The 22,345-nt window shown below is 41.8% G+C and overlaps 1 protein-coding gene across 2 annotated transcripts in view; it reads right to left on the bottom strand.

The window, feature by feature from the left end:
• Positions 1-279: 279 nt before the first annotated feature.
• The window catches only part of dock5 (dedicator of cytokinesis 5), a 42,725-nt gene continuing 20,659 nt past the window's right edge, over positions 280-22,345 (bottom strand). The window contains exons 15-51 of one of the 2 annotated variants that reach the window (XM_061037529.1): positions 21,413-21,511; positions 21,108-21,180; positions 20,911-21,014; positions 20,542-20,722; positions 20,106-20,203; positions 19,920-20,009; positions 18,342-18,442; positions 18,063-18,197; positions 17,859-17,970; positions 17,374-17,444; positions 17,022-17,128; positions 16,712-16,848; positions 15,137-15,232; positions 14,780-14,878; positions 14,305-14,475; positions 14,051-14,151; positions 13,907-13,965; positions 13,507-13,661; positions 13,291-13,376; positions 12,760-12,916; positions 12,580-12,620; positions 12,408-12,498; positions 12,163-12,282; positions 11,754-11,843; positions 11,146-11,250; positions 10,728-10,869; positions 10,120-10,201; positions 9,923-10,007; positions 5,932-6,018; positions 5,638-5,814; positions 3,976-4,059; positions 3,752-3,889; positions 3,346-3,518; positions 2,999-3,143; positions 2,632-2,791; positions 2,281-2,399; positions 280-2,156 (exon numbers count right to left, since the gene is read on the bottom strand). In XM_061037529.1, the coding sequence (XP_060893512.1) occupies positions 2,055-2,156; positions 2,281-2,399; positions 2,632-2,791; positions 2,999-3,143; positions 3,346-3,518; positions 3,752-3,889; positions 3,976-4,059; positions 5,638-5,814; positions 5,932-6,018; positions 9,923-10,007; positions 10,120-10,201; positions 10,728-10,869; positions 11,146-11,250; positions 11,754-11,843; positions 12,163-12,282; positions 12,408-12,498; positions 12,580-12,620; positions 12,760-12,916; positions 13,291-13,376; positions 13,507-13,661; positions 13,907-13,965; positions 14,051-14,151; positions 14,305-14,475; positions 14,780-14,878; positions 15,137-15,232; positions 16,712-16,848; positions 17,022-17,128; positions 17,374-17,444; positions 17,859-17,970; positions 18,063-18,197; positions 18,342-18,442; positions 19,920-20,009; positions 20,106-20,203; positions 20,542-20,722; positions 20,911-21,014; positions 21,108-21,180; positions 21,413-21,511 (4,173 nt within the window). In that variant the 3' untranslated portion in view covers positions 280-2,054. The remainder of the gene's footprint in view (positions 2,157-2,280; positions 2,400-2,631; positions 2,792-2,998; positions 3,144-3,345; positions 3,519-3,751; positions 3,890-3,975; positions 4,060-5,637; positions 5,815-5,931; positions 6,019-9,922; positions 10,008-10,119; positions 10,202-10,727; positions 10,870-11,145; positions 11,251-11,753; positions 11,844-12,162; positions 12,283-12,407; positions 12,499-12,579; positions 12,621-12,759; positions 12,917-13,290; positions 13,377-13,506; positions 13,662-13,906; positions 13,966-14,050; positions 14,152-14,304; positions 14,476-14,779; positions 14,879-15,136; positions 15,233-16,711; positions 16,849-17,021; positions 17,129-17,373; positions 17,445-17,858; positions 17,971-18,062; positions 18,198-18,341; positions 18,443-19,919; positions 20,010-20,105; positions 20,204-20,541; positions 20,723-20,910; positions 21,015-21,107; positions 21,181-21,412; positions 21,512-22,345) is intronic. The other variant, XM_061037530.1, reaches the window with a different exon arrangement.

Raw genomic sequence — 22,345 nt, 5'->3', positions numbered from 1 at the left:
ATTAGGCGTCTTTAGCTGGAGCATCAGAGGCATCTTCTTCCTATACACCTTCTCCAATTGTGTTTGAAATGCATAAATCACCAGCTCAATGCCAGTTTGTGGGATGTTCTGAGCTTGGGTGGGTAATTTTTCTGGCTATCAGCAGCATCCAAATGTCAGCGAGTTCTCTCCAGTGAGGGCACGGAGAGTAATCTGTATTCACTACGCTGACAGGATCATAGTTAAGAGATGAAGATGCCTTTCTAAAGGAATCAATGTCACCACAGAATGAGAGTCGGCTCTTTCATAAAGTTTTTATTTGTGTTCAGTCAACAACAGCTTGTTCATAAAAAAGATCATTATATATCTCTTGAGGCAATGTTTGTAGAAGATTTCTTTGATGCTTGTTAGGAAAAGTTTACTATAAAAAATGAATCCCTTTAAAACAATTTACACAGACACCTTAATCAGCATCTCATTTTGATCCTATTCAAACAGCTTACATATATAGAGTCAGCACTCTGAAGGCACTTATACTGTATTGCTTTTTCTAATAAAAAAAGGTAAGCAAGTGGAAATTAGATTTTTCTGCATAAAAGTAAACAATCTCTGTACACAACTGGTGTGCAAAACAGTGGAAATATTCATTGAATGAAAATAATTTAAATTCCATTGATTAACTGGTAAAAAAGACCTAGATCTACCAACACCTGAAATATAAAAATTTAAGTCAACTTCAAAAGCATTCATGCTTGTACCGTACAGCGCTCAGGCTTCTTTAAAGGAACAGTCTGAAACTTTAGGTTTCTTTAATTTCAAGGTTATAGTTGAAGGGGAGATAAACACATCTCTCATGTCTGTGGATAATGAAGCTGCAGCTAGAAACCTGTTGGCTTATCTTTGAATAAGACAACAGGGGGAAACAGCTAGCTTTGCTTAATGTGAAGGCAACCAAATTAAACGGCCATTATGTCTAAAGCTCATAATAAACACATTACATCACATTTTTAATTTTAAATCACCTTAAAAACCTTTTGGGTTGGCCTTTTTGGTCATGAGCATTCATTTGTTATCTTTACTGGTTGCCTGACAACTGCACAAACCCCCACAAGCTGTAATTAGTACACATATTTTGACCATTTGAATGACAAAAGATAAAAATGGTTAATTAGTGCACCTCAGTGCTGGGAGGCAGACGTTGTTTCCTTTGACACAGCCGGGCAACATGTTTGTTGACCATGCAGACATGAGAGCTGTTTCAACCATCTCACGTAAACTTCTGCAGAACGGCATACTTCTCAAAATGTTGAACTGTTCCTTTAAGAAATAACGTGCTTAACTGCGGACCTTTATCAATACAATGGAGTTTGGAAGCATCATTGGCAGTACTAAGCTCATTATAAAGTTATATAAAAAATGCATTATGTGCTACACATTCATCAATGCCATCCAGTGTCTCTTAGAATCTGTTGAGTTAAAAATTGGTTTGATCATTGTACAACTGAACACCATCATCAGACACACACAAAACTAACAGTTACATTCTGTACATTGTATTCCCTGCTCTATATCAAGTTTGTCACGTATCTAATGCAGCTTTTTTTTTTCCTGTATGGAAAGGTCGGTTTGGAATGCCGGTAAACAGCTAACGGGAAACAAGTCATCCAGTGTCACTCCGTCAAATCAAAGCTAAAAATAACATTGCAGCATTGGTCATTCTTTTTCCCTGCGAGTGATAACGTCAGTACAAAAAAAAAAGACGCACATAATCACTGTTTCATTATATCTGAATAAAGGCACACTAAAATCAAGGCTGCAGTGACCTTGTGTGTACTGACTCATCTATCATTTCTGCACAGTAGTACCCTCTAACAACAGAAACATCACATGTACTCTTTCTTGCGGCTTCAATACAAGACAAATTATTGATAACACAGGACTGCTTGAAATGATTAGTGACTTTTTTTTTAAATGGAACATGTTGCACACATCCCACGCAGATGGCCCTGCATCCGTACTCACAGTAGTGCCACAAGAATGAGTTCAACCTTAAGGCCTGCATGAAGGGTACAGCCTTAGTGGGGCGGGTGCTCGTATGAGGGGAACATTGACTTTCGGGTTTTTGGAGGCGGTGGCGGAGGCTTGCTCTCAATTTTCATCGGTAAAGGAGGAGTGAACTGTGGGGAAACAGAGAAGAAAGTGCGGGGCTTCAAATGAAATAAAAACAGAATATTTTAACGTTTACACGCCATTAAATATGCATTAGTGAGCCGATGCTTATTTTCTTAGAGCAGATATTACCTCTGAAGAGAAGCCTGGGCTGTCAATCTCATGAGGGTGCTTCTTCGGAGGCATGGGTGGGGGGGTCCCTGGGGTGTCAATGGTATTGACATCGTTGTCACTGAGAAGCGATGAATAACCTAACACAGGGGAAAGAAAATCAGAGCTCTTCAGCCTGCAGGCCTCTGTGAATAAGCCTGTGAGTGTGTGTGTGTCATCTGATTAGGTGAATAAACTGAATGTGCTTTTCACAGAGCTAGCAGGCATGATATTCACCCTTGTCTGCGAGCAAGGTACATTTTAAAGAGAAATATTAAACAATGACATGCAGTGCGGCGGCTTTCATCAAAGAAGAAGATTTCTGCTACATACTGGAGCTGCGTGGTGTGCGTGGTGTATGTGGAGAGGCAGGTAGCGGGCTCAGAGGATTAGACAGGCTGAGATGGGAGGAAACACCCTGGAACAAGGAGAGGGTGAGCCGCCGGTCTCCTAGTTGTAAACTCTTGGGCCTCTGCTGCTTCTCTGGGGGAGTCTGGAATGAAAATCAGGACACGGAAAACATCAGCCTCCATGTAGAACCGTCCAGAATAATGGATCAACTTCAGATTCACAGCTGAATAAAGGGAACTTCATTTAAAGGATGATACGGCCTATAAACAGACCACCTGGGTCAAAGAATCTCGGATGTGGAAATAAAAACAACATATCATATATATATAAAAAATAAACCTGATCGTACCACATCGACATCTGACTGCCTCTCCAGCAGGACCTGGGATTTGCTCACACTCCATTCCTTCCTGTTCTTTCGAGCAATCCTGTTGTCTTCCTCCGAACGGGACAGGACGGAGGCCCTGCGATCACTGGGACGGGACAACAAGGAACTGCTTGTGAATAACCAAGGAGAGAGAAAAGGACCGAGAGAGATGTAAAATCTCAAACACAAATGTTGCTTTCCTGTTCAAACAAAGATAACATCAGTGTTTAACTAGCACAGCTTTGTTTTAGAGTAACACAATGTCAGACACAACCAGCCAGGGAAAAGGTAGAGGAAGGAAGCAGGGAAAGAAGGAAGCGGGGACTGACTCGTGGGAGGAAATGCAGGAGGGTCCGTCTGAGGACGCAGAGCCGCTGGAGAGGCCCGAGGAGGCATTTGAGAGGGTTGAGACGGTGGACATGCGACGCAGGGTGGAGGACAGGATGTAGGGCATCACGACGGAGCCCACGCGACTCTTCTTCTTCTCAGTGAGAGAGCAGGGCTGGGACACACAAATGGGATTAAGCATCATCGGGGAATCTTGGCAGGAGAGGAGCACAATGACAAGCAAAATCTCTCCAGGTTGCAATGCACTGACTAAAGGAAGATTTATGGTCCTGCGCTGATAAAATGTACACTGCGTTGAATGAGAAGCGTTTGATAGGAAGGCAAGGGGGCCAATAGCTTAAGTTGGCACCCTCTTACATTAAATCGAGTTTAGGGTTGGCAACGCACCAAGGTTATGACGCCATAATGCTTCTCCACTTTCTCCCGCAGGTCTTGGAAACAGGTGACCATACGGTTGTGTAAGGGCTTCAGCTGCTCCGTCGTCTTCTCCCCGTGGATGCGAATCCCATCTGCCAAGAGAGGGATCTAGAGGGGAAGAGGACACTTAAGAGTAACAAAACGTTTTCTCCTTTAAGGCCAGAGTCAATGACAGTGATGGTGGAAGGATGTACCTGCAGGGCGATGAGCTGTTTAAGGACTTCTATGCGCTCATGGTCCTCTGGGTGCTCTTGGATGTAGGTGTCTGTAAAGAATGCCTTCAAAGGAAGAAAACAGAGCGGCTTTTTAAAGACACAGGCTTAAAATATATAGCTGCGGGCAACAATGAACAGGTGTCCACGGCATGACAAAGAGGCCACAGAGGCTCCCTTATGAATTCAACTTTGTAGCTTCTAACAGACTCAAGGACAGCAGGACCTTAAAAAGGACTTCTAAATTCATTGTATCATTATTATTTATCTGTTTCTAGTTCAGTTTGGCAGTGTTATTCTTCTCCAAATCACTTGCTTTATAGTCGACTGAGTACAACTTGAACCTGGTTGGGAAAGAGCATAAATCTAACAATACAGTGCAGTCTGTTAACAGGACATTAACGTATTTCTGTGCGGCTTTTCTGTTCTCGCATATTGGATTTGAAAGCTAGATTTGAGCACTTAATGACATCTGTACTAACATTATGGCTTTTTATATATGGAAATGATGGCCTGTTGGGTCAGAGCCAACTTTCGACAAATTTGTGCCCTGGGCCTGATTTCATTTTTGGAGCCCCTCTCTTCCCCACTACCAGTACTGCTTCATGACCTGAGAGATAATTTACAGCATGACCCTGAGTAACGACCAAACTGCAGTATTTCAGGTCATATTTATTGATTGCATGTCTTTTTGCAACACAGCAAGAGAGTAAGCGAGAGAACTCATTTATTGATTTGATATTTCAATATACATCAAACTTATTATGGGGTAGGATTTAAGGTCACTATGGCTTTCTGGGAGGGGGGAGGGGGTATTTGCGTTCACACATGCACAGAGTTCTAGGGCAAAGCATGTGTGAAAATCATGGACTGTAAATATTAATGGACGAAGCCTGAGTGACGTCAGCCATCTGTCATCGGCAGCCGCCACCATGCTGGAAATCCTGTCTCGGCCTAACTTTCAGTCAACCTAACAACATGCTGAGAGCTGAGGCGGGTTTCAAGCCTCTTGACAAACTGTTACATCGCGGATCGTGCCCACCTGTCAATCATGTCAGCTACGCGCCTAACTATGGATAACATGTATCGTTTTCAAAATCAAAACGGAGACGTTTCACCCCTCGTACAGTGTGTGCCAGTGATGATAATAACTAATTAGAGCTATTTTGTTTTTTTTTGTACCAGGCTGTAAAAATGTTTATTTATGCTTTAAAAATGGCTTCACGTGTACTGTATGTGACTTCTGGTGTTACTGGAGCCAGCCTCAAGCGGACACTTAATGAACTGCAGGATTCTGCACTTCCGCATTGGCTTCATTTTTCAAGACCGGAGGTTGCCGCTTGGTGAAAATGCGAAATGCCATTTAGCATATGTTAGCACATTTCCATGCTGAACACATCTTAACATCTGCATATTGTAGTTTGAAGATGTTAGCATGAGACTCAGTAAGTACCATGTCCCCAGATCTGTGTGTAGCTTCAGAGTCCAAGTCTTTTAAGGAAATATTTGATTCTTTATGTCTCTGCATGTCTGTAAAATACTGTCTCTGAAGTAGTTTGTTACTCATTTTGACCCCAAAGAGCGGAGTCGATTAGATTCAGTGTCCAGAAACATGCTCAGAAAAAACAACACAAAATATCAAACCTTCTCGTAGTTGGAGAAGCCGCCCATGACAGCAGGGTCAACGATGCCGCTAAGCATCATGGACAGTGGGTTGATGGACAGGGAGCTGTCATTGGCTTGCTGCTGCACAAGGTTACTCAGCTTTTCATTGGCCATCTCCATCGTCTCGACAGCGTTCTCCAAAGGACTGATCTCCTTCTGTACACCAGGAGGATTCAAAGAAGAATAACATGAATGTGAGGAACTCATGATGCTAGACAAGCTTTAAAAAAATAACAACAACATTACAGTTTGTGCATCAAGGTTGCTTCTTACCACAGAAACAGATTTGACTTCAAACCATTTCAGAATCCCGGGAAAGTGATACGCTGTGATGTATGTTGTTCTCTCGATCCACATGGTCTGTAAGGCAGAATACAAATCAATAACTTATTAAATAGTTACATTTCCATAAGACTTGGGGGAGGTTCGGCCCAGACCAATGATTATCTTGAAAATGGAAGAACTTGATACAGACTAGAAGGCCGAGTCCCATTTATTTCACAGAAATGATCTTAGTCTCACAGAAATCTGTATCCTCTGCAAGAGCTCTGATGTTTCCTATAATCCTGACTACCAACAACACGGCTCTGATGAGTGTTCAATATGCTGAGGGGGGGAAAAAAAACAATATTACAACTTTAAAGATGTTGTAACTTCAAGCCAGTGTAGGGAATTTCAATTTGGCACACTGATGCAACTCTGACATGTTTACAAAAATGTAGGCCCGTTTGAGCTTTTTTTGTGTGACAGAAATTGTGAAATCTATCTGGTTTTATTTTTTTCAAGAAATGTAAAACTAATGAACCTAACTCTCCCTTTTCTCCTGAATTGACGCCAAACTTTCTGAACTTTAACTTGAGACGTTTTTTGACGAGTACACTAGACCGATTTTTGATGAACAATTTAGCCCCCGATGCAGCAGCATGTTGTGATGTGGAGGATTCTGTAAACAGCTGCTGTTCATTCTCGCTGAGTAGGTCTCCAATCTTCATAGACAATCATTACAAAATGTTGATTTAATGGTGGATGCAGCAGGAGTACAGGACGTAGTGGTGCTCTTAAATAAGACTCAGTGTAATCACTTTCTTTTGTCTGTTTACTACAGTAGCTGTAATGTGTTAATCATACATCCTGCCAAGACTTACAGCAGGTCAGAGCTGATAGTCAAGTGATGTGCAAATATCAGCTGAAATTTGCACATCACTTGACTATTCATATTTATCATGTAAATATTAATCTTTTCTTATTATGTTTGTTGTTGATATTTAATGTTGTACCTGTACATATGAGAGCACAGTTCACCAAAGTTAAATTCATTGTGTGTGTAAGCATACCTGGCCAATAAATTTGATTCTGATTCTATCAGCATTAGCTAATTCCATCTCCCATATGTGCCGATATTACAAGATTTATTCACAAGTCATACAGCATTTTATTCGAGTTTCATTGTATTACACTAGCAGTTCTCGTTCACCAGCAGAGTGTGATATATGGATTACAACCAGCATTAACACTGTAAAGAATGTCAAGCGGTGAAGCACATTCATGTACTTTCCAGTTGAGTGAGCATCTTGTCTTCATTATAGATCTTTTTCCAAAATTGCTAATAACTGCATTTTAAAGATCAACACAATAAATGTGTGTGAGTCTCTATAAACTTATCCATTTCTAAAGACAGAAGACAGATCTAAGAAACATATCACCCTACATATCGGTATCTGATTTATATAAATCAAACACGTCTGATCATCCTACCAACCATCGCCGACCTCATTCATGCACAGCCTGCTCCGACCTCCACCTCAGCACCAAGGAAGTGTGGACAGTGGAAGTGAGGAACACAAAGGAGAAATCCTTCCTGCATTCATCCCATCTCTCCATATCCCATTTTTCTTTTGCCTTCTCCTTTGTAAAGCGCCTCGAGATAACACTTGTTATGAATTGGCGATACACAAATAATGACTGATTGATCCTTTCAAAATGAGCAGCATTACAAGATGATACAACTGCTGACAGTACGGAGCCACTGCACAAATCCAATACAACATAAATGCCACCAAGCTCTGCTGCTCATTGGTGGTCTTGAATTTAATAAAAACTGCACTCCATAAGGTCTACTTACTAAACAGTGAATCACAGTTTTCTCCCTGCCCAAACCAGGCTGGCAGCACCATTGTTTGACAGCTTCCCCCTCTCATTATGTCAAAAACATCTTAAAAAAACCTTGGGTCTGAACCATGAGAGGGAGAGAGAGCTCATACAGTCAAGTTGAACTACGGAGTGTGCCATTGTGCAAAGAAAAGGTAGAAACAAAGACTTCAATTGATCATCTGTTCTAAGGTAACTCAGTTTACCAGCGAGCTGTGTGAACATTGTGGACTGCGCTCCCTGCTAACAGAATAAGACAGTACAAACAGCTGCAACAGGCGCTGGGTGTTCTAATATGTCTGCACGTCAGCACGTCAACATCACTGCTCTGTTTACGATCAACTATTAAAGGCAGGGTTGGTCATTTACAAAAACTAGCTTGATTTTGAAAGTAGCATTCCCTCAGTGCTCCATCTACACCCTCCCCCTCCCCTCTGTGCTCCCTCAAAAGCCACGCCCCCTCACTTACATGGACAAGCGGCATTGATCCAGAAGCTTTGAGTGTGGGCTGACGTGCATGCATGGGGTGGAGAATGAGCAGGGAGACAGGGAGGCGTCTGATTGGTTCATCAGATTGGTACCTCGTGGCAGATATTGGTTAAAGTTTTTACAGGCTTACAACTGCTACAGATGACGGGTTTCTTCGTTTCTTTTTCAGAGCTCATGAGTTATTAATTTCTGTCAGGACATAAAGGCAATTTTAACCAAAATCTTAAAAAGTTTATCTGGAGAAAATTACCAACCCTGCCTTTAACTGATGATAGGACATGACTGTGGGAACTTTCAGTGTGAGCTTTGTTGTCTGTTGAAGTGTTAAATGTTTAAAAACTGGTATGACTTGCTGTTTATACTCTTAAGTATTAATAATCCCGAACATTAATAAAACATGAATTTGTGCAGCACAGAGTATGACGTGTTCTCGTGGAATGACTTCTCTCTGTACCCCCAACTCAAACTTATTTGGAGCGATGCAGTGTGTTCAATTTCACAATTTGAATTGCTGGATGAAAAAAGGATGTTCTTTAAATGAGCACAAATAGCTTCATGTTTTTTTTTTAGATAAGAACACTAAGATTTTTGTTTTGACAAGTATTTGAAACCATTTTGAGATCTTCCCTCCCTTGGCAGAAACAGTTTTTATATTAAACACGGTGAAAGCCAAAGTCTTTGTGTGAAACCACCTCTGTGACCCATTTCTGTCTTGTTAGCTCAACATAATCATATTGTGCTTCAGAAGGCCAAGGATGTGTGTTCAAGACTTTAATGAGGTAAACTTAACATCTTAAACCTACATAGACAAAACTCTGGATGAAGACTGCCATTTAACTGGAGGTTTCATGTTTAATCTGAAGAGCTCTGCTCCAAATGCCAGAAATGATTCTCCTAAAACCCTAATTACAAATGTCTCATTCTTACTGTAAGCAGATGGGAAAAAGTCTGTTTGGGCCAGTGTGCATCACATGACAGAACTGGAAGTCGGCCACTATGTCAAATTGGCTTCAAAAACCCAGTGCAATGCTGAGGGCTTCATCTTCATGCTCACTCATTATTTACGTTCAATCCCTCACTCTCTGCTTCAAACACATGATCTGATTCTGGATGTTTCAGTCTAACACTAAACATATTTTTAGCCTCCACCCTTTGAGCCACACATCTTGTTGCTGTCAGTGTTTACAGCTGCTCTGTGTGGCTGCCGGTTGTAATTTTAGACAAAGCATTCACATTCAATCCTCATCACATTCAGCTCAGAAGAATCTGAAGCTCTGCTCCACATTCATCTACAACACTGGTCCTCATCACCAGCACTGTGTCTACTCTCAGAAGATATTCCTTTTCATCTTGTTCATCTCTTCCCCCTTTTGATGAAAAATGTTGTCTCGATGGGCTCTAATCGTCAAAAACTGCTTCATAAGCATGTATCTTGTCAATAAATTGTTTTGATCTCTCTTCAAGCCATCATGAATCAAGTCTTCTCCAGTTGAAAAGTTTTCGTTCATCTTCTAAGTGAAATATGTGCACGGACAGGGTTGTTTCATTGCTTTTCTTTTTAGAATGTATGAGTGTGTGCTAATACATATTAGCTCAGTGCTTTGAAGTAAATTTAAAAAGTGCTCACTGCAAATTCATTGTCTGGGTCCTTTTCACCTTTCCTGAAGGGCCGGGAATACTGGAACTGGTCCACTTCATTGGTTCTGTAATAGCTGCAGAAGCACAGGGAAGGACAGCAGTGAGTTAGCAGTTTGACCAAAGAACCATAAATCTCAGGATATTCACGACAAAATAAATCAGCCTTTTAAGTGTTCAGTTACACACTTTAATATCTGCTCTGGAACCCCCTTGTCTTTAAACTGCTGCGGCACGGTGAGAACAGGCTTGACTGTAAAGCTCTGGATGTCTGTGAGGTTCAGTTAAGGATAAGACCAGGAACAAGGGGAAGGTGCAGAGGAAGTTGTTCGAGATCAGTTTATTTTTTCTATTATCTGTCCACTCTTTGAGGATGTTCAGGGCTTTCATTTAAATGTTTATATGAACTTGCTTAAATGCATTAAATGAAATGGCACACATGCTGATGTTCAGCAGTTATGTTTACCAAGTTTAGCATTTTAGTGCAGCTAATTAGCATGCTAATCTTCTAATCCAAATTAGCATTTCACAGCGAGTACATCGGAGGCTATCGAGAATAAATTAGCTCTGCAAGATTTACTCATTAACATAAACATTTGACAGATAAAATACTGAATGTAAAGTTAAAGAAGCACAAAGTCTTTTGTACTACACATCCTGGAGGAATTAAATATATTTACACAGACAATTTTGTTTAAATTTGTTTGTTTTTTTACTCAGAACTACAAATGTCTCTCCACGGCCATCCAGTGGCTACAATGTAAATAGCTCCCCTGGGGCCTGTAACTTCAGGATACACTGTCCAGTGGAGTTGCTGATGTTGTCTCCAGGGGGCGCTGTGCTGGTCATCCGTGATGCATTCGGGAACTGAGAGAGCAGCTTTAAGGTGAAGTCTTCAAGCCACTCGTACTCTTTGCCTCGATAGATGAACATCTTGTTCTGCAGCAGATATTTTCAGAATGCAAACACAACAAATTAAACTCATTAAAAAAACAAAAATATGATGATGCCTATTTTCAATTATTGATGAGGTCTGTGCTGGTGACTTAACTGTTTTCATTCCAACATTGTCTTGTGTCATCAAAAAGCCAATAACCTTTATCGACATTATTGCACATTGCCTCGAGAAAGGTTTCAAACAGCAAACTCCTTGCATAAGCACGGTGCATCATGCTTTAACTACATCTCTACTGAAATAGGTAATCACTTCCTTACCCTGAGGAACGAGGGGAATCCAAGGCCGTAATAACCTACAGCAAAGTACTCCGGCTGTGGCCTCATTGCATGCATGATATGTTCATAAAACTTGGCTTGTTTTTTCTGTGACAGAGGACAAAAAAGACGATTAAGACGCAGAACATATACAGCATGTTGTATTTAGTGTGTTTGCGGTCACAGAATGCACTTCAATCATTCATATTTCAGAAAAAGAACAAGTTGACATTTTCTTGTATGAAATTGTGAGAAAAGTTTATTGGAGCACAATCATTCTAAACTACTAAGGCTGAGAGACTTTATGAATTCTTTATAACACATTAAAACTCCACTGCATCAGCAGACACTCTCTGGGTTGAAAGGAGTAACAGTAAACAGGTTAACACACAATTATCGCTTCCTTTCTCTTTAAGTTGTTTTTCCAACCAACTGCACACGGCCTCATAAGAGCTGGACCAACTTCTTGCAGACCATTACTCTTCAGACTAATGTCAATAGTCTTAATGAGGCAGTAACAATATTATTTATAGAGCTGCCTTTAAATGGGTTTTTTAGGAGTGATAGTGCTTTGTTAGTGCAGCTGAATTAAAATACATGGGTCCTCTTACTAGCAGCTGGCTCAGCTCCATGAAGTCAAACATGTGGCTCTCGTGCATCTTGGCGAGCTGTTTCCCCAGCTCGATGGCTTTCTCCCACATCTGAGAAGACATGTGCGTCACTCAGTTAAAAGAGAACAAAACACATCAAATACACAGGAGCCATCTGGCTGTCACTTCTGTGCCCACCTCAGGGCTCCAAGGGAAAACAGTTGTTGTGTACCGGTAGCTGCTGGAGATATGAATACTGACACAACAAAGAAACCTGTGGCTTCTGAATGAGCTTAAGTGACTTCCCCACCAGTTTCACCATTCCAATTCAGATGGAAGATTTCAGACATTTGTTTGGTTTATTTCAAAAAGAAAAGACACAATCAGAACTCTTTACACACGCTCACATGCAAAGGCAGACAATACTCACTTTGCCCTTGTCCAAGTAGCAAATGATCTCCTGGAAGAGCCTCTCTTTCAGCTCTTGTTGGGTCCACACATGCCCCCCATCTCTGGGTATGAGATGAGGTGCACAGGGTTTGTCAGACCACTGGGGAAGCAAAATTACCGTGACATTTAGGTAGAAGCAGAGTAATATAAGCAAAGGTTCTACGGTCTAAACCATAAAAAATTGATGTTGTAAGAGATGAAAAACGGGCCAAATGTGCCAGAGACCTCCAGTAATTCAGCATGTAGCAGCAGGGTGTAGGCAGCCTCCGTGTAGTTCTCACAGTCCAGATGCAAATCTCGCAGCTTGTACAAGTACCTGATTATAAGAGCAAATCAGTTAGACACAGTTATCTCTTTGGTCCAAAGGACAGACGCTTCATGTGTCTGAATGACTCACCGGATGTAAATGTCCTCCCTTTTTTTCTCTTTATAGAAATTCTGCAAGAGCAAAAAAAACTTTATGTCACATTCTCTCATTTTCTCTGAAGCAATTGGCAGAGCCCAGACCTTATTGTATTGCTTTATGTACAGGCACAAACAGTGTTAACTCTTAGGTAAATAAAGGCTCAGGGCATACCAGCACGTTGACGGTGCAGCTCATGCGATGCTCAGGACTTTCATCATGTGTGATGGTGCGGTACGCCAGGAGATTCTTCAGCAGACTGCTCAGCAGCAGAGCCAGCTCCTCTCCTGACTGAGACAGGTATCTGTGGCGTCTGCAGTGCTCCAGCAAACTGCACATACAAACAAATAATCTTCACAGTCTTTTCTGAAGTGGAAAATGGCTATTTCTGGCTTCTACCACTTTGCCTAGGCCTGCACTCTCCTCGTGATGAGCATATTAAAACGTGTGTTATTGTCATTTTTGTCGTGAATCGTACATTCACTCCCAGAGGGCTTTCTATTGATTAGCAGTTACTTACAATTCTCACAGACTATCTTGTCCTTCTGCCTCCTTGAGGACTTCATTCAAAAACACAATTGCAAAGGCCTTTGTTGTATCTTAGCAGCAATCCCATGTGGATTCCATATCACACAGAATTGAAGGATTTTTTTTCTTTCCGGTTTTCAGAGTAAATGTTTTGTTTGATCTGCTCCTCTGCCTTACGTTTTCTCCAGAAGGACTTTGTACTGCTCATCCCCTCGGCCGCCTTCTACCTCTTGATCCAATTTTGTTATCAGTTCGTTCTCAAACTGCAAAGATAAGAGGTGAATTAAAAAACACACCACCACTGGTATCACAAATGTCATATTTAGCCGGGAGCAGATTGACTGGAAATTAAACAAAAAACATCAAAGCGCTGAACTTCTGAAGTCTTCTTACAGTTTCAAAGGTGCGACCGGGGCTGAAGTTATGCTCGCACTGCATCATATCGAAAAAGATTGGGATGGTGGCTTTCCTCAGCTCGGGCTCGGGCACCAGTGTGACCTCCAGAATGGGGCCGACCATGGCCGGGATGAACTTCATTTTGTGTGGGCCTGAGGGACAACAAAATATTATCACACAGAAATATCATAGTATGATTTCAGAAGGCAATAAGCTGAGCCTCCATTTCTCAACAAACAGAAGACAGATTTAATAAAGCGGTAAACAAAACAAAAGACTGTGAAACTGGACAATAAAAAATATTGTCTTGTTATTCTTCTTGCATTTGTGACAGGCAGTGGATAAACAAGAAAGTTTACGATAATAGAAGGACAATCAGAGAGAGAGAAATACTCACCCAGATTGTACCACATGTCTCTGATCTTGAATCCAATAGTCTTCCTCATGTCTCCATATCTGTGGACGTTTCAAATCAAACTTTTAAATTAAGTTCTTAACTTTTTATTTAAATCGTCTTCTGATGAATTTGAAATGATCTCACTTGTTCAGTATCTTATTTCGTTTCTCTTGAGAGAACGATTCCAGCTGCAGTGTCGTGTGGGTGAGGAACGCCACCGTCAAATGAAAGTAGTTATTCCACAGCTGTGAGGAGAGCGAGGTTTTCAAATATTAATGCCATAATTACCTTCTCATAACTCTAGCTTTTGATTTTGTGTTTAATAGGAAATGTGACCTCTACAGAGGCGGGGGGGGGGGGGGGGGGGGGGGGGGGGGGGGGAGACGACGACGACACACCTGCAGTTCAAAGTGTGCCTGGTCTAAGAAGTACATGTTGAGGACGTCTGAGTACTGGTTGATGGCCCTGAGGAAGACCTGCATCTGCACCAGGTTCATGATCATCCAGTCTGCGGGGAAGACGTTTCCCATGAGGTCCTTAAACATGATGAATGTCTCCATGAGGAAGTCCTGAGGGCGGCAGAAGAATGACATCTTTACTAGGAGTGTGTGCACGCCTTCGCTTCAAAGAAATACAATAAACAGGATCCAGGAGGCTGAAACTAAGCAAATCCAGAGCAGCAGACACATGTAATGCTCCCACAGCGTAATGGACACTGACATCCTCATCATGTCAGTCCAATCCATTGCATGAAATGTCTACAATCAATACCCCCTTAAGAAGCAGTAAGTGGCCAGGGTGGGTTAATGCCTGTTATTGATGATATGTTTCTGGACAAGAAGTAGCCAACGGGGGAGGAAGCAGGACACTTACAATGATGTCCTGTCTGGTCTTGAAGGTGCCGATGTGGTGGGCGTAGTGCATGTTATCCATTTGCTTCAGGATAGCCGTCATGCATGCGAGGTAGTGACCCTGCCGGAGAACATTTCACTGTTACTTTCATCATGTGTGTCCAATTTTTCTTCTTCTACAAAAATAAAAAATAAAAATCACCCACATTGCATGCTCATGGCTGCATTTTTGTTTTTATTGTTTTGATATGGCTGCTAAAAGATGTGTGTGTAGCTGTATTCAGGTAGTGTTGATGTCAGCATGGTTAACATTGTTATGAATGCTGAGGGTGCATTCTTCAAGGACATATTTCAGTTGCGACTTCACAGTGTGTCTTACAATGAGCAGGGAGGATCTGTCCATGCTGATGACAGTGCGATTAACCCTGCGAAGAAGGCGCTCCATTATCAGCTGAACGTGTCCTCGGGTGGGACCCTGCACAGACAGAAGAGCCTCAGGTACAATCACTGGAACAAACACGCTACACGGGGTCACTTCACCCCAATTACAAAATAGACAGGTTAAAAAAAATATGTTTTTTTTTTTTTTAGTCTTTGGAGAGGATTTGATTTGATTTGCAATGTTTTTTTCTTCTTTTTAGTGACTTTTCTTTGAACTTTTGTGTTTCTCCTGTTCTTGTGTGCTGCTCGCAGTATTAAAAAAAAACATTAGAAAAGTTCTGCAGCTGTGACTCTCTTCCTGTTACTCTGAGTGACAGAGTGGATTTTCCAGGGCGCGGTCACACTGGCCATCCGTACCGTGCCCAAGCACACTTCAACGCTAAAGTCCAGTTCGTTTGACCAGTGTGACCGCTCCGTATCGTGCTCAGGCACGGCACACTTCCTTGGCTTTGGCACACTTCGGAGAGGTGTGCTTCGGCACGGTACACTTCATGTACGAGCACGCAGGCCAGCGGGGGAATGGCGCTGCGGGGGGGCAATCGTGCTTGGCAATCGTACAGCACGGTATGGATGGCCAGTGTGACCGCGCCCTTAGTCAGTTTTTTTAATGCAACTTGAAGCCAGTAAAAGAAAAAAAGATCTGCTGACGAAGAGGTGAAACAATTAGTCAGTCAGAAGGTTTATAACTCGCTGAAAATAAAAATGAAACTACCTTGGTCCCTGTTGAGCCATTTAAGGGTTTTTTCAAGCGAAAAAGGCCAAACATTGAATCCAATATAGTTAGGGTGTTCTGCTTTTATTTGTCCTAAAACTCCTAACACTAAATATCTCTCTGTTTCAGGCTGCTGGTCCGAAGGATAAATCATTTTAAGTTGTCACCTTAGGCTTTAGAAAATTGTGATGCAAATTACTTTGTTTTCCTGATGTTTCCAAGAAAAAAAAACAAACCTTGAAAATGTTTGTAGGGTGGCTCTTTGGATTATTCTGTGTAGAAAGTAGCCGTTATTTGTCAGCTCTCACAAAGTTATCACAAATTAAATTCTATACACCTCCACTGCATTTTATACCACTAGTCTGGGTCTAGGTCACAGTGGCAGCATGCTAAGCAGGGTAGCTCAGACCTCCCTATCTTTAGCGCTCCAGCTCCTCCAGGGGGACGACAAGATGCTAACAGTCCAGATGGGAAATGTAATCCCTCCAGCATGCTCTGGGTCCGCCCCGGGGCGTCCTTCCAGTTGGCTATATCCACAAAACCTCTAAAGAGACGAACGAGTCACCTCAACTGGCACTTTTTCTATGCAAAACAGCAGCGGCTTGACTCAGAGGTCCCCATGGACGTCTGAGCTTTGTACCCCTAACTAGAAGGTTGAACCCAGCCACACTGTGGAAGACAGTCATTTCGGCTGCTTACTTCCTCAATCTCAGTCAGACAAGATGTTCTCTTCTATTATTTATCTGTATTGACCATTTTAAATATTCAACAAGTGATTGAAGGAGAATCTGGTCTCCTCACCACGTCCTTGTGGTCAAGGTTGTCCAACACGGTGCTGAGGAGGTGAACGCAGGCCTCATGGTCAGGTTTACACGAGTGGTCATCCAGCTGCCCACTCAGCTGGTCAGTAACAAGTGGCAGCAGCACGTCTCGACTGTCTGTGGAAGCAGAGGTACAATGTGTTAATTGGATCAAATGGCACTTTTTCCTTTTTTATGGAGCTCACTTGAAAAGCTCATGTTGGTGTAATGCAGAGCAGAGCTTTTTTTTCCCCTCCCTTCGTCTTGTGTGAAAAGTCATTATGTGGCTTTTGAGCCTCTAGCACTCCTACCTGGCTGTCTGAAAAGGTCACTCTCCACCATTTTACACATGCAGCCCAGCTTCTGACGCACGAGCTGAGAGTCAGGAATGCTCTCAATGAACTTTGCTAAGAGAACGCTGAAAGAGAGAAGAAAAGACAGAGAAAAGGCCCCAAAGAGCGGCTGTGACAATATTAATGCTTTTCACATTTCACATCTATTAATTATTGTCACTGGGGGTTAATGAGCAGAACACATGACAGGCGGATTTTACAGCTGAGCCAATTGAGAATATCACCTCGTTTACACAGAAGTAAATATTATAATTTGCACTGACACAGGCAATTATCTTTTCTCTGCTGTACAAACCCTCGGGAGAGTTACCTGAGCTCCACGGGATCAAACACAGTCTGGATGTCATTAATGATGCTGGGGAGGTATTTCAATATCGCTCCCTGAAAAAGCAAAGAATCAGGTCTCATCAGACTGAAACTTGGAGTGCGCTTTTGTTCTCTAGTGAAACAAGATTTTTTTTTTTCTCACCTTACTGTGAATACCCAACAGGGAGCCTGCATTCATTCTGGTGTTTATTTGTTCAACTTTACAATGAGTTGTCCACAACAGTGTAACACATTTTCACAGCTGGACAGCTGCAGTAATTTGACATGCATCACTGAATAAACCAAGAGTGATAATTAATGGAACGTGTCCTTCCATTCTGAGTGGCTGCATTTCATGTTTATATCAAGCTAGAAAACGGTAAACTTGTGTGAGTTTAAAACACCCCGCAAGATTTCCAGGTGTTCGTTTCTGTTAGCTGTTACAAAAGACTACTAACAATCAACATCAACCTTCCCTTTTCAGTTTACCTTAATCTTCACTCCCTCATCCAGCGGTCTGTCCATGAGCGTGTTGAAAGAAAGGAATAGAGTGCGAATGGAGTTGAAGAATGCGTCCCCATCTTCACTGTTCCCATAGAATCTGAGAATGAAGGACACACATGGCGTCACAAGTGTCCCTCCTTTGAATTTAAGAGTGAAAGGTGTATTCTTATGTGGCAGCGCTTCTCATACCTGAGATAGAGGACCCGGGACTGTACGATAAACCTGAACAGGTATTTGAGAGCTTTGAGTGCTGCATAGAGCCTCTCATTCAGGACGGGCTCCTCTGCGTGGCCCACATAGTAGTTGAGGACCCTGGTTAGCTTCCTGAGAAAAGTGAATGAGTCAGGCATCAAGGACGGATGGTAATTTGGGCGTGGGTGGAGAAAGAGAGCAAAAAGAATTACTAAAAATAGAAAGTGTGAAGGGGCGTAAGCAATCAAAGTAGGTAAACACAGAACGCAGACTCACATGTAAGCCAAAGTGGCACTGAAGTGCTTGTTGATGTACGTTTCCAGGACTGGGTTGAAGTGCTGGAATTTGATGTCGCCAATGAGTGTGATTATAAATACCTGGTAAGAAAAAATAAAAGAGGAAGGAAGATCAGAAGCTTGTCAAAGTTCAAAGCATGTAGATAAAATGTTTCTGAGGGACTTTTTGATCAGGCATGCCTTAGATTTATGATCCCTAAAAAAGACACATAACATTTTAATCTTTTAAGATACTAAATATGAACTGAATCCGTTTTTTGCAATTCAATTCACTCACATTCTTTAACTTCTCTGTTGCACATTTGAGCTAAGTTCCAGAGTCCACCATATCGCAAATAAATGTAACAACCTTTTCAAGATTTTTCCAGAAAACAATGGGCGGTAGTTGTGTTTTTTAAACACTGTTCACCCTCTGAACAGCGTACCAGAGTTGTGTTTAGTTACTGCTACTGCACACAGAACATTATACTGCTGCTGCTTCACAAAGAGCCACGAAGAAGTTGTTGTCTGGCCATGAACATGTCATCAGTATGTGAAGGCTTTATCTTGAGCAACTGCAGCCAAGGCGTTCATAGTGATGCAGTCACTTGTTGAAATGTGAAGTGAACAGTTGTGTAATGAACAGAAAGAAGAAAGCTAGTGACAGACTCTGCTTGGTTTTCTCACCTCGGCACACCCGGCCAGTCACAGTGGAAAGTGGGTGTTAACGTTGCATGTCTGTTTAGGAATGTTTTATCAATTCTGGGGACATGCACCCCAAATGAGACCACTGGAGAGGAGTCTGGAGAGAGGTTTATGTTTTTGGAAATTGTAATGTATGTTTAGACGCGTCTATATGTAAAAAAAATATACACGACTGACACTAAATGTCTAAATGTTCGATATTCAGATACTGTTCAAAACCACCTGTCTTAAACCACACAATCTCTGTTAAAGGGTTGCAGAAAACTCCTGAAAAACTCAGGATATCTCCAGGAGGAGCTGTATATGTGAGCGCAATCAGCAAAAATGTTCCCACAGTGGTCACCCGGAGTTTCTCCTGCCAGACCCCGAGTATTTTTTCTGCATCAAGTCCGAGTGGGCTGATGTGAGAACGCAGACGGATATTCTCCAGAGAATTCACCTCGAACATGTAGGAGGGGGAGTGACGTTTGTATACTGTGACTGGAGTCAGTGCATTGACTGTCTGCCCACGACCGCTACGATCTCCGTGCATGTGATTAAACGGCTGCATTACGTTTTCTGTTTGTCAGTATGTTGTTCTCCTCTCTTTTGTTGACACTGTGATTCTGCTTAACTAAACGTAGCATTGATATAAAGGCAAATATTCTTATTATAGCATTGTATAGCGGACTCTGTAGCTTCGTCCATGTCTGACCCCCTGTTAATTAAATAAAAGACATTTCTTAGTTTGGGGTGAACTGGACTTCTCTTTTGTTACAGTGATATCTAAACAGTAATCAATACTGTTTAAGTTTTACTAGTATTGTATCAAAGTTTAAAATGCTGGTATCTCGACAGTCCTAAGTGATACTACAGTCTGACAATAACAACTTACCAAAGCATTGAACACCAGGGTATCATAGGTTTCCTTCTCTGAGGTCTCCATCATGATGTTGAACAGGGCATCCAGAGTGTCCTGGAGAAACTGTGCAGAACACAGAAAACGGTGTGGATGGATGGATGGTATAAATAGCAAAGTATTTCATATCAGTGCACCAATAATGACATATAGAGAACTTACTTTGACGATCTCCCCTCCTTCGACCTCCATTAGCCTCTGCAGATTCTGTTCCAGAGCTTCAGGGTTAGACCTCCAGTTCAAGAGGCCGAGTAAATCCACTGAGAAAAAACATTAACACATGAGAATATGTTAAGCAGGAGCAACACCTCCTCTGCTACAGCACTGGCTGAGCTAATTGTGTTAAAAGCCTTAAATGTCAATGCAAACCTCATTAGGTCTACATCGATCAACATCAACACAACAGCAAAATATTAGCTACACAGATTGACTTTATTTAAATATCCACACAATCTGGGGGGGGGGGGGGGGGGGGGATATGAAGACGGCGCTGCTGCTCTGTCTGCTGTTACTTATTTCAAAGAGGAGTACATACAGGACATCTTTTAATCATCACAGAGGCAGAGAGTTAGGAAATAGAAATGTTTCCCTACAGTACCGTTCTGAGTGAGTTTAGTGGAGCAGGTGAGCGTGGCGATTTGAAAGCTGTCTTTAGTCACAGGAATCACTCCTGAATGGTGGAACTGCTTCCCTGTTTGCTTCTCCTTTTCCTCGACTTCAGCCCAGGTTGCTGGCAAGGAGAGATAAACCTTTGCATCGTCCGCCTTTTTCACGTCAACCTAAGGAATTCATAAAATAAGAAATGCATCATGAAGCATATTGATCGGCAGAGATCTAATTTCATATTCATTGATTGAGGTGAGATTCATGAATAATCTATCTACCCGCTGTCAAACAATATACTGCTGGTTTCACAGATAAGTGCAGTGAATTTAATATATACAAAGCCACAATCCAGAAACAGCACCTTGTAGACGATAAGTTCATGCCTTCCGTCTTTCAGCGTGGTCCCATCTTCTCTCATGAGGCGGACGAAGGCCATACCGAAGGGCTTCTCCGATTTGTCCCGAGCTGAACGGCATAAAGGAAGCATAAGCTGCATTTAACATGGTGGCAAGATTACGCGTCAGTGTTTGTCATACAAAATAAGGCACAGCCACTCACAGTCCTGGGAAGATCTGTGTCGGAACATCACCCTCAGGTGACAGCGGCAAACGTCTTCAATGGGAATTGTCACCTTGAAGGAAGAAGAGAAAAGCCAGGGGAATTAAGGAGACTGTGAATAAAAGATTAAACATATAGAGGAGGACTATCTGGTGGGAGATTTGTTTAAAAAAGAACATCCCGGGACCAGATTATTTCACTGAATTGAGCTCAAGTAAATCCTTTTGAAACAATGATGAGAGGACATGGGATTCATGGCATCAGACATGCAGAGCTGCACATGTGGTCGTCGTCCTCATTCTTACCTTGACTGTTTCATTCCAACAAGGCTGCTTCACCTGGTAGAAGATGACAGACTTGTACACTGTGATACCATCATATCCAGCCCCAGGAAATATCGCTTTCTATGGAGGTGCAAGGAAGGGAATCAGTTGACATTATACCAACAATTTCAATTTGATCATTGATGTTTATGAAATCAACAATAAATGCAAAATGCATTACAGGAGAATATATATGTTCCCTCTTTATTTCCTAAAATCTCCTATTGTGACACACAGAGTAAACCTTTCAGATGATTGCATGTTATCAGTAATGTTTTTCTCTATGTCTGTATATGTGTTTAACGTGTGCTTTCCTTAGTCAATATCTGGAAGTGACCCGCCTACAGGTTGCTTATTTTAATCTTCTTCAGATGCCCTTAGATTTGCAGGCACAACAGTTTTCACATTGATGCATCTGCAATCAGGCACAACAGACTTTGACTATTCAAACTGCATTTGAAATGTTCATCTCCCTTTGGAATTTGAACTTCAAAGTTAGCCCTTACCAATCTCTGAAAATGCCAGTTAAGAAAGAGTGCTTGGAGCTACTGATGACCCCAATACAACAATGTTAGAATAGCAGATCACATAGATGTGTTTAAAATGATAGAAATAAAGAGAAAATGAAATAAAATAAAATAAAAATAAAATAATAAAGTAAAGAGTCTTTAGCCATGCTTTCAGCTGGTAGTATTAAGATGAATGGCAGTAGTATGTATTGAGCTAAATGCTAATGTTAGCATGCTTACCACCTTATAATGGAAACATCTTTACCAACAAATAATTAGAAATTTATCGTGTTTGCATGCCGGTGTGTGCTGTATATACAACTGAGGTTTGTGGGAGTTTCATTAGTTTTGCAGGTATATTGCCAGACACCAAAGTGTCAGATGAATGGAAAGTTTCACCTGATTA

The sequence above is a fragment of the Labrus mixtus genome, chromosome 5 (genome assembly GCF_963584025.1).
Source record: "Labrus mixtus chromosome 5, fLabMix1.1, whole genome shotgun sequence".
Taxonomy (NCBI): domain Eukaryota; kingdom Metazoa; phylum Chordata; class Actinopteri; order Labriformes; family Labridae; genus Labrus; species Labrus mixtus.
This window is presented reverse-complemented; position numbering and strand designations above follow the sequence as displayed.